The sequence below is a fragment of the Pseudonaja textilis genome, chromosome 2, assembly GCF_049901715.1.
Source record: "Pseudonaja textilis isolate UNSWEBS1 chromosome 2, rPseTex1.2, whole genome shotgun sequence".
NCBI lineage: Eukaryota > Metazoa > Chordata > Lepidosauria > Squamata > Elapidae > Pseudonaja > Pseudonaja textilis.
The window spans coordinates 142,925,947-142,938,207 of record NC_141991.1 but is presented as its reverse complement, the minus strand read 5'-3'; the positions used below and the strand labels follow the sequence as shown (position 1 = coordinate 142,938,207).

The following is a 12,261-nucleotide window of genomic DNA, read 5'->3' as shown; positions in this document are numbered from 1 at the left end:
CAAATGTTCTCACTTAGCAACATTGTGGTCATTAAGTCGAGGACCACCTGTTTTGGCCCAGCATTCTTCTCCTCATCTGAACCGGACACCTGCATCATTCAGAAGGTTACATGCCAGAGAGAGGTTAGGGGAGACTGAGATCCTGAAGAAGAGATACACAGCAGAGCCGCAGAGCTGTGGCTGCCGTAAGTAGACAAAAAAAAATAGGAGAAGATTTCCTGCTGCCCTTTAGTGTTTTTTCACAGCAAGCAGCAGTCACAAGAAAAGGTTTTTCATGCATAAAAACAAGTACAAGTTACTGCAGCAAATATTCTGGGCTACCTATTACATTTCCAAGCAACCCGGGGCTCTGAATCGTTTCCCATCGGGTTCCTAGCCTTTACCACTGTAGGAAAGATAGAAGAGTGTTTTGCTCAGAAGCAGAAATGGGCTTGGCTCGCCACCCAACTTCCCCCGGCAAATGTTAAACTCGTTTGGGCCAGGGGAGCCTCGGTCTCCACAAAAGCTCATTTGTCTTTTGTTGCATCATTTCACAATTAGAATACTTAGCATTCTGCACCACGGAGACCAAAATTTGATGAGCTCACATGCAATTTGCTCAGCATTACCCAGCATTCATTAAAACCTATCATCTGGTCTTGGCGAATCTACTAGCTTCCTCCATCCTTATTATGGCTTTCGGAGTTCTGACTCCAAGCAGGTGAATATGACTCTCCATGGTGAGTAGCGATGGCAGAATACTACATGATGGTTCACAGAAAAGGAGAAAAAAGGCAATTCCTTTGGAACTGTCTAGCCCCTCTATATCAGCTGCTTTTTAAAAACAAAACAAAACCCAGTTTAACAAGCACATCTTTTAATCCCCAGCTGGGAGAAATTATTTGGATGTGCCGGTGATGAGGAAGTAAGTATGTACATATGTACCAGGTAGGTATAAGACATAAATTACAGGAATCAACTGGATATGAAATGGAGTTTGCTTCTCTTAATTATTTGCTTTAGTGATTAAAAAGGGGTACAACGAAGGCAGGCAGTGATTTGGAACAGGAATGGCCAGGCATTAAAAACTAACCTTAAGGATAAGAGCACAGAGAAATAGGTGGCAGGTGAAAAAAAGGGGGGGTATGTGTGTGGAAGGAACAACAGGAACAGTCCAGGAAAGAATAGCAGAAGAGAAAAATGACCCTATGAAAGCAAAGCCAAAGCCGGCACAATGAAAACTGTAGAAGAAGGCACAAACACGCTTGCTGTAGAGAGGCAGCAAGAAAAGATGAAAAGGTGGGATGGGGACAATGCGGGGAGGAGAAGAAGAGAGAAAGAGTCTCCATCAATCGGAGAAGATGAAAGTCTAGGAAGAATCAACCCTGAAGTCTTGCTGCTGGCTTAACGTTGCGTATCTGCAGTCAGAAAAAAAAAAAAAGCTCAGCACAGGTCACAACCCTGTGAATAAGACTGCACACCTAGCAGCATTGTTTTTTTTTTTTTGTTTAAAAGCAAACCAAATGCACTTCTCTGATATACAGTCTATTTAACTGAAATTTGGCACATAGAGCGTCTTCAGACGGGATCAATTCTGCAAATTCTTCAAAGCATGCCTGCTAAGGCTGGGCCGGCAGAATCACAGATATATATTTGGAAGTAGTAAAGCTGTAGAAGATTGATTGGTAAAGCTAGTGTTGTGCATATCTGCCTTTAAGCTGAAGCGAAGGAATAATCAAATGCACCCCTATGATCCGGTATTAAATTATGGTTCATTTAACCAAGACTTATTATTACCTACCAAAACCGATATAACACACCGGACCAAAACTAAGCACAACTCCGTGTTGACTTAATGAGTACCAATTCCCTCATTACAAAGGGAAGATGATTTCCGCAAACACCTGATACCTGGAAGCACCCTTGAGTATTGCCTGCAGCACAGCAAGCTGCAACCCTGCCCCTCTGAACTCCCTGCTAACCTGCATCTCCCTACATTCAAGCCGAACCTAAACCCTGAACAAGAACTGGAAGCAAAAGAGAACTGAGGAAGAGAGAATTGAGTGAGTGGGCTTTGTACTGCTCCCGAAGGAACGCCCACTTAGAAGATGGGAGGGACAGCCACCAAGGCTCCTGGATTCCTTTCTCAGTGCAAAAAAAAAAGGAGCAAAGCTCAGTTTGTTAACAGGGTTCGTCTTCAGGCTCCATCGCATGGGAACAGGAACTGTGCAAGCTGCTTCTGATCAGAAGGTTCTATGTGCGTCAGCAGCGGAGCCGGGCTATAGCCAGCCCCTCCCTGCCAGCCAAAACAACACGCTTCCGAGTTCTGGGACCTGGTCTATCTATATCCCATAGGCTATATATATATGCACTCACCTAGCACCAGCTGGTGCATCCCCCCAAAATAACTCCTCTGAGCACCAGTGAATTTCCACAATGCCCCTTCTAAATAGGTTATCTTGCCTGAAAACAAATTCTTTTATCCAGCTAGGCAAGACTGGAGAAGACACTGAAAAGATTCCATCCGGTGTGGGGAGGAAGAGCTGACATATGGCTTGGGAGGGGTGCTTTCACACAGAGCACCACGATGGCTTCCAGAGACTGAAGGGGGCAAGGCTGGTCATTGATGCTTGAACCCCAAGGCTATGCTCTAAGCTGAAGTACTTCTAGTTCCTGTCTGTACGTATTTCCAAATTTACTGCTTTGAGACACAAACATGCTGAGTCCATTAATTGTGCTCATCGTTTGGCATCCTGAGAAATATAGTTTCCTTTACAACAGTCGGGAGCAACTGTATCAGCCTTCATGGGTTGCAGAAAAATGATTTGCAGTTGTGTGTACAGTACTTGGTAAAGGATGGACAGTTCTTTAACTCTGTGTGTGTGTGTGTGTGTGTGTGTGCGCGTGTGTGCGCGCGCGTGCGTGTGTGTGTAGTTGGTTGTTTTCTGCTTCCCACAACTCTACCTTTCAATCCTACTTTCTATGTCAATATATCTCATCTTGGCCACTTAAAAATGTGTGGTTTTTTTGGCCACCAGAATTCTCCAGCCAGCCATGCTGGGAATTCTGTAAATTGAAGTTCACACATCTTCAAATGGTCAAGGTTGAGAAATACCACTCTATAGCTTTCCTTTCCTTCCTTAAGGGTTGAACAAGGAGGCAGAAGAATGATAAAAATTACAGCTTTATTAAGCCTCTTATAAAAGGGCCAAGGTCTTCTAGATGTGGTTTTATTTAGATGGGTAAGGAGAGCTGGGGGAGACATTATTCTTGTAATGTTTTAATCATGTTTAAGCAAATTGAAGAAGACTGGAAGGCTGTGTACTTTCTCCTTCTGCTGCCAAATATAGATATGACAGCCATTCTAACTTCACATTTAACTAGTTTCCCGCTCAGTCATCTTGTTTGAGAAATAATGCAGGATAGCATTAAAGCTAGATAATATTGAGTTCACACATCATGGCAAGACCCACAATACCATATACCATACAACTGCAATTGCGTCAAAGTGAGCGACACTCAGTCCTTTTCATTCACTTAGCTGCGGTTGAGAGATCAGAAACCACCCTGGATTTCTTATCCTTTTCAGCCTTTCTCAGAAGGCAGAAATACATATGAGGCTGCACATAATGACATGTAATTCCATTACATTCCCCCCTGTCTTGGTCTTTTCACTAAATGAAAAAAACACCAAAGATTGAAATTCTTTCTGCAAAGGGAAATACTTTAGCTCCAAAGTATTATGTGAATTATCCCTTGGGAGATGCTGAATCCTATTTGATCCACAAGTAGGATAAAAACGATGGCTATTTGATTATTATGCAGGAACAGCTTCCTAGAGGCAGAATGCAATCTTTATCCTATGCTTCTGTACCCCTTTCCCATTGATTCCTCTTGGCCAGACAAAGACCCTTGAGCAAGGTAGCTGAGACTGGGAGGACAGCAAAATAGGGTCTTTCCATAACTTACTGGGGTAGTTTTGAACCTATTTGCATTCACTTTGCAGCCCACCTCTCAGTTCCAATGGAAGTAGGCTTTTTGTCTTTTACTTACTAGACAGCTTTTCATAACGCCCTATTCTCCTCTCTTATATGGGTTTCCATAGGAAGAGAAACCCACAATTTAACACTTTTATATTTCCTCCTAACCAGACTGGTTTCTATAAAAATTCTTTACAATCTGTGGATCCATGTATAACATTCAGATGTGCCAACTGTCTTGAATTCACAGTTGAAGTCATGCTATGAATTATCTAAGACACCAAGAGGAATCCCTAATCCTTGGCACAGATGGCTAATTCTAAGATCACATGAGCCTGTTTACCTACACATAAAAATGCACAAGGATAGATTTACTGTCACTGTTTCTGTTTTAGTAGCTTCAGAACATGCAGCTATTTAACAGGGATGCCTCCCTTCTCCATAGCCCATGCTGCAGGTCACAATGGTCTCTTTTGGACTGCTAGATCTTTGAAAAAAGGGGGTGGTGGAAATCTATCCTATCAAACATCCTTCCCTAATTTGCTTCTTTTCAGATGCATTGGGAATAGAACTCCCAGAATTTCCAGTCATGACTGTAATCATTAGGCAAAAGAACCAGGTGGCTGGTCTGATTGATGAAAAAGTGTCATCTTACTTGAATTGTTAATCTTCATGATGCAAATGAAGTACTGTTCATCTTAATCTATTCAATTTCTAGTCTTTGTGTGAGCAATCCTAGATTTTCTAATTTAAGTGTAAGTGAGGGAGGAAGGGAGGGAGGGAGGGAAGAAGGAAAGAAGGAAGGAAGGAAGGAAGGAAGGAAGGAAGGAAGGATCCCTGTTCTTGCAATTGGTGGATTTCAAAAATGTAAAAACTAGAAAAAGCAATATAAACAGTCTCATTTTATTTCTGGTTGATCCAAGCTATATCGCTCATTCCATTTCCTCTTATGATATTGTTGTTAACAGACATTCTTGTTTGTTTTTAGTACTTTCCATCTGCCATGACACATTCTTCCTTTTCTTCTTCTGCTCAAGGTCCCTGGAGAAAAAAAAAAGGAATGCCTCCAAACGGGATTTTCCAAATTCTGCTCAAAATGTAGTTTTCCATGGTTCCAAAATTTTTCTGTCCCCAAACCAAAACTAATAAGGAAAGTATCCCAATTCCTAATGGGAGGTTTATTTTTGCTTCCCTTATCCAAGAACAGTCACCTTTGTGTGGCATAGAACAGAAACTGAAATAAAAAGTTCCCGGTTTTAATTCTGCTGATGATAGAAATAGAAACTGTACGGGGAAGTTAACTGAGATATTGATTGAATCTCGACTGGTTGGTTAAACTAGGATGGGACAACTTTCAAAGCATTTTGGGAGGGCAGGATGGCAGTAGGTGAGGCGATGATAGTTCCTGCCAAATCAAGACAACAAGAAACAATCTGATTCATTTTAGGCAACTGTAAAAACAGCCTAGGAGGATTTTGAGGGCCACATAAAGCTCTGGGGTCCCATGTTGCTAACGCCTTGATTAAGCCTTTGCAAATGTACAAGGTACAGATGCCCTCCAAGCTGATAGTAGCCACTGTCTTCTTCAGTACCTGTGAAAACTGGCACCAAACTGAGGCCCTGTCTGTGAAAGATACAATTTCATGCCACAATATTTCATAGGGATGGGCTCATCTGGGGCAATGTCAGGGGTGGGAACAACAGCAAAGTTATAGGCAGAGTACCGAACACAGAATACTCTTTTGGCATCTGATGCATGTATCAAATTCAGCAGGCTTAATTTCTAATCAAAGCATGATGTCTGCTTCTTGCTGAGTGGGAGGGAATCTGCTTTGATAGCTTCCTGTCCATCAAATCCACTGATCTCCCTAAAGGGACTTAGACCTACCACAAGTTGCAGATTCGAGGCCTTTGATTTCTTTTTTTCTCTGTAATAACCTCCATCTCTGCTAAATCTTTCTCTCTGATCTCCTCCGCACAAGTTCCCTATCTTGCCATAAAAGGACACAAAAGATAGTGAAAGCTCCCAAACATGATACAAATCTCTCCCTCCCCTCCCCCTCTCTTTCTCCTTCTCCCTCTTTCTCTGCATGTCTGTGTGTGTGTGTGTGTGTTTGTGAGGTGGGAGAAAAAAATTTCTCACAGTTCCTACATACCTGGAAGGTATCAGGTTGGGTTAGGGTTAGGCTGCTTGAGTTGGTTACTATTCTTATATTATACAATAATATAAAAATTCAAACTCATGTGCAAATGTTACTTTGGAAAAAAAGTTATTAAAAAAGCAAGTAACAAACTTCGTATCATACAGATACCCATACCCATACCCTTATCTATGCAACATTTCTGATAAAGAGCTAGAAACCCCCTAATACAGAGGGACATAACATTTTCTGGATCATGGAGTGTACCTTTGAATGCTGTTCTGGAACACATGGAAGGGTCCAGGAAAAAGGTAAACATGATTTCAATTCATTGATGAGTATACTGAGACACACATTTATCTAAATATAACTCCTCTAGATAATAATTGTCTACTTTTTCATGTTGAAAATTAGGACCAGAATTCGGGGTGTTACCAACTCTTGAAAGTTTCTGGGGGGCCACAAACTCTGCACTAACCTACTGAAATTGTACATTTGTGTGCATGTTTAACATTTTGCTGGTGTGCCAAGATTATGAGAAAGAATGTACCCTGTCAGGCTAGAATGGTAGAGTACTCCAATATTCATTAGTTAATACACCTCTCAGACTACTGAGCCTATACTTATAAGAGAAGGTCAGCATTTATACTTTACCTCACTTGTGCAGCTAAAATGCACACTGGTAAATTGCAGCATAAGTTTAAAAGCATCCAAGATAACCCTTTCCTTTCATACAAGTGACATAGGATAAAACAGAACTATTTCCTAGTCCCTGGAATGCTGGTACCCTGTCATCTCATGTTCTAGGATATCTTTAGGTGGTCCTTAAAGAGGATTCTCACAAGGTTATTTTTATTTCATTTCTATTTGTAATGGCCCTACTCTTTTTAAGATAGTGTGGTACTAGGAAAGGCAAATATGAGACTAAAAAAAATCTAGTGAACTTTGCCAGCATGGAAGCAGGGATGCATCCCTTAATAGGGAACCCAGAAGGAGCAAGAAATAAATGGAATTATGGAAAACTTGGAAATGAAGACCCACTGGTCTTAGGGTTTGAAAACATCATGACAAAATACACAAAAGTCTTATAAGGCAATGCACCAATGAAAGCAAAATTTAGCTTGTGAATCTTACTTATGGTCAGGCAGATAATACAGGAAGGTAGTGCCCAGTACGAGACAAATAGATATTCCAAAGAAGAAGGCAGTGCGCATATTCTGCACGTCAGCAACAGGATCTTCACTGAAGCCATGAAAGTCTGGATTCTGAAATGTAAAAACACAAAATGGAGTTAGATTACAGTTGCTCAAAGGGTATATTCAACATATCCCCCTTGATATTTTTTCTTAAAGTTCACCTTCATATATACCTTCATTCTAAACCTCGCCATCAAAAGAAAAATAGCACGGCTAATCCAACGCTAATAATGAAAATGGCATCTTGTTTTATTTTAGGGAAAAATAAAACCACCATTCTAATGCCAAAGCCATGGAGGTTTCATCTTTAAGTAAGGTTCTGTCTGTATTTGTCCATCCAACATACTATGCTCCTGGAGGATAACAGAAGTTGAGGGCCATTATCTCCCATTTCTAAAAACAGGAATTTCAAAAAGTTTTAAAAATTTGAAATACACATGAGGGCAAGTTATGAAGGAATGGGAGACCCAGAAATTAATTTTATCAGTTATCACCTGTCTTCAAAATCTTTCTCTAACCTGCTTACTTCAACAAAGATTCAACTAAGGAGGTATGTGCGTGATGTTTATGTGTGCTACTTCACACCAATAACTTTGCAAATTGATTCCATTAAACGTTTGCCAAGGCACAAAAACGAAATGTTTTGGGGAAAAAAAACCAGTTCTAAACTAGAAAGGCATGGATCTGACCTCTGGGCTCACCAGAGACCTCAGTTCCAGCATGCATCACTTTTTTTTTTACACGAAGTGTTCAACAAACTTGAAGCCATTTTGCTAAGACTAGAAGCCAGATGGGAAAAAGGGGAACAAAATGAATGTTGCCAAAAATCTTTCCCCAGCTGTGCAGAAAGGAAAAGGTGAAAATTACTAGAATACACTTAGTGGAGACAACTCTTAAGTAGGGAAGGGGAGTAAGGTATAAACTTTAAGCATTTTCTGGACTGGACAGGTGCGTTCATGCGTGCCTATGATAGATTCTCTTATATAAAAATGTGTTGTGGCCTCTTGGCCCCCAGCGCCCCCAGTAGCTGAATCAGAGGAGGAGGAGGCAGATGGGAGTCAAGGTCAGCATCAGGAGCTCTGAGGGGGAAGAGAGAATGGAGCTGGCAGAGAGAGAGAGAGAGAGAGACAAGAGGTGGAGCCTGGGCCATCCATCAGCCCTCAGATAGACAATCAACAGCCCCCAGATCTGGAGGTGGTTGATTAATAAGGGGAGGAACAGCTGCAGCGGTGGTATTCAGCAGGTTCTGACCAGTTCTGGAGAACCGGTAACGGAAATTTTGAGTAGTTTGGAGAACTGGAAATTGACCCTGATTGGCCCCGCCCCCATCTATTCTCTGTCTCCCGAGTCCCAGCTGATTGGCTGGTCTTCTTTTGTTGCCCTGCACAGGAGAACAGAGCTGGAAAGCAGGTCAGTGGGGTGGGGAGGGAATGGGGATTTTGCAGTAACCTTCCCCTGCCATGCCCACCAAGCCACGCCCACAGAACCAGCAGTAAAAAAATTTGAATCCCACCACTGAACAACTGGGTCCAGTGCCTGACGCGTGGCTGCGCAGGAGGCTGAGGAGAAGAAGAGAGCAGTGGAAAGCCGTGGGCTGATGATCCTGGGGAAGGAAGAGCCACCGCTGCTAGTGAGGCCTCACCCTAGCTCTGGGGATAAAAGGCAGCGGGCGGAGATGAGTAAGTGTGGCAGACAAGTATTCGTCTTTCGGACAGACGGACTTGTTAGCCTGTGAGAGGAGAAATCTTTTGAGTTCACAACGGGGGGTTTGTCGTGTTTGGGGAGCTGGGTCAGAACAAAATGTCCCAGAAAAAGGCTATCAGTACACATGATGTTTATGATACAATTGCTTCCATACTTCTTGTCCTCCTTATCTTCCTAGAATTGTGCACAGCCATTCTAAGTCTCAGGCTCTGTTGGTGTCCAACTTGCCCTTCTCGCTACAAAAGAACCTCTTCTGCCTTGCCACCATGAACTGGAACAGAAGCACAGAGGATGCTTTTGGAGATGTGTACGGCCCCCCAGCTGTTGCTTCAGCAGCAAAAGAAGAGCTTACATCTTTGCCCAGAGGCAGGCTGGTCACTAAAGAAACACACATATACCTATTGAATGAGGCGAAACAATGCCCTATTCAAAAAGGTGTGAGGCTAGCCAGAGATGCTAATCACCATGGCTTGTCAACGGTGGAAATCAGCAGCCACTTCTGGGGTTTCTTTCTTTCTTTTTTTAAAGGCAGGTGCAAAAAAGCTCAAAGAAACACACCAACAGAGCAACCACAGGTATAAGGAAGCCAACTGCAGGGACACTATGGAAACAAATGCTCAGAGAAATTCTTTTCCCTTTAAATTGCAGGTGCTAAGCAAAAAAATATTTACAGACCCCTCACATCCTGGACATAAACTATTTCAACTCCTTCGCTCAAAACAACGCTATAGAGCACTGCCCAGCAGAACGAGACACAAGAACTGTTTTTTCCTGAACGCCATCATTCTGCTAAACAAATAATTCCCTCAACACTGTTCAACTATTACAAAGTCTGCACTACTATTACTGTTAATCTTCTCATCACTCCTTATCACCCATCCCCTCTCATTTGTGACTGTATGACTGTAACTGTGTCGCTTGTATCCTTATGATTTATATTGACTGTTTCCTAGTATGATTTGATAGCTTATTGTACCCTAAGACTGACTATCACTAAGTGTTGTACCTTATGATTCTTGGCGAATGTATCTTTTCCTTTATGTATTCTGAGAATATTTGTATTTGCACCGACAAATTCCTTGTGTGTCCAACCATACTTGGCCAATAAAGAATTCTATTCTAAAACAGGTCCAGCCTAAGACTAGCTAGGTAGTAACAATAACCTTCCTAGTGATTAGCACAATTTGAATTGTAAGTGGGAACAGAGGGGGAAGGGAAGCATATTCAACTCCTTGGAAGTCTATGGTACTGGCACAAAAGGGGCTATAGTTCAAAAAAGACTCTAGCATGCAGTCTAGATTATTAAAAGGTAAGCAAGATTTTAGAGTCAAAGCAATGTTATTAGTATTTCGGATTTTCTTTACTCATCCAAATACCCTTTCCCGGTGCAGGGCTGTAACATGAGGCAATAAATAAAATATATGTGTTCATTTATAGAATATACATATTATTGGGGTGAATGTAGCATAATAATATAATCTACTCACTGCAAGAACAAATGGGCTAGTCAGAGCCTACATGATTCAGAGGAGATTTAAAGCGAGAAAGCATGAGACGAGGGCTTTGAACTAGAAGCAGTCTCTTTCTCTAATGGTAAACTGAAAGACGGTATGCCTCCTAGTATTCAACCTTGCAGCATCCAGAGGACACCTTTAAGGTGGGAAGTCCACTCATTTCTCAAATGCAGGAGCAGGAACCTGTACCTGTAGTTTATTACTACCTGTTTTCGGCCGCTGTCTATTTATGCATAGACACTTGGGGTTTTATTTTCTCTTCTTGCCACCACAAGTACCGAACGGGGAAATAAAAGGGATTTCAGAAGGCTAATAAAAAACTGTAGAGCTGCAATCTCATTCAGCTGTTGCTTGGATACCCCTTTTGCCCAGTTCTAGGCGCCGGGGTTGTGAAGGACAAATCTAAGAGCTTGGGTGCTGGGAGGGGCAGAACAGCAGCCTTCAAATGAATAAAATTCTCTTGCAGCAGCCCTACCTGCCTTCCCTTGGACACATTCTTGTTCTCCCTGGCTTCCAGGGAAGCCAATAGGTATGCACAGAAGCCAAGGTTCATGGGTGTGATGAACTCACTCTCGGGAATTCTGTCCAGGCATGGTGGGGATAAGATAACTAGCTGGTTAGAGAGCCAGTCTGGACTATGGAGTTAGGCTGTGCCACCACCCATTCTCTCCACCCCCACGCCTATGCCACACACACACACACACACACACACAGCAGGGGTTCCTCATTCCTTCCTTAACTAGTTGAGGCTGAGTCACACAGCAAGCCTCCAAGAACAGTCCTTCTGAGCTATATCTTCAGTAGATTTCCCCTCCTCCTTTCTTTTGGTAGCTGAGCTGGGACAATTCAATTTGGGGAGGGGAAGGGAGAGAAACCTGACATGGCAGCTTTATAAAAACTGCTTAGAACTGCTTGTTCCTGACCACTTAGTCAAAGTGCAGTCCCCAACCCTGAAACCTCTGCCCAACCCCAATTTTCGTTTCAATAAACCAAAGGAAGGGCACTAATAATCTTATGATACAAAAGTGCTTAAGATTGCTTTCTGCTCATTATGCCCCACATCCAACATAACACAAAGTTCTGTAATTTTCTTTAGTTTGCTTTTTTCTGATACGACCCCAAGGCTTTGTATCAAAACATGTTACCACCCTACCAGAAAGAAATACTGCCAAGGCAATGTTTTGTTTTGGGAAGTCACAGTGACAAAAGTTTTTCCTCCCCGAAAATGCTTCACGTATAAGTCTATTTTTAGCTGAACCATAAACCATATTGTTTTCTTCTCTTACCCTCAAACGTGGCAACATACACGGCAAGGCCACGACCAACAGGAATTATTTCATTATTTCAGAAATTAAACCTAGGAGTTATACCCAGAAAACATGCTCTCAAATATCATAGGTACCCAGTCTGGTTACAGTGAACTTGTTCCTTCAGTGGTGAAGCAGCAAAATGTACATGCTCAGAAAGAGTCGGTGCCTTATCCATTTGAAGTAGAAGCATAAAAAACGAGTAGGGATCATTAAGTGATGCAAATGAAAGCAACTTGGCTAAACTGAATGGGGATAAGGAGGTTATTTCAATGAGACCCTTCTGACCTTGACCCAATGCTTTTTTTCCCTCCACTTTCTTATTTATCCCAACTCCATACATGCTGCTTTGCAACATTCCCTCAGACAAGGCAGCAATTTCAGATTCTAGCAGTTTATTTTTTTAAAAAAAACATGGGCAGCTTTACCATGTCTTAAAT

At 42.1% G+C, this 12,261-nt stretch overlaps 1 protein-coding gene across 1 annotated transcript in view; it reads right to left on the bottom strand.

Moving 5' to 3' along the window:
* NDUFB11 (NADH:ubiquinone oxidoreductase subunit B11) overlaps nucleotides 1–12,261 on the bottom strand; it is a 57,018-nt gene that overhangs the window by 6,888 nt on the left and 37,869 nt on the right. The window contains exon 2 of the mRNA XM_026711438.1: nucleotides 7,235–7,365. Within this exon, the coding sequence (XP_026567223.1) occupies nucleotides 7,235–7,365 (131 nt within the window). The remainder of the gene's footprint in view (nucleotides 1–7,234; nucleotides 7,366–12,261) is intronic.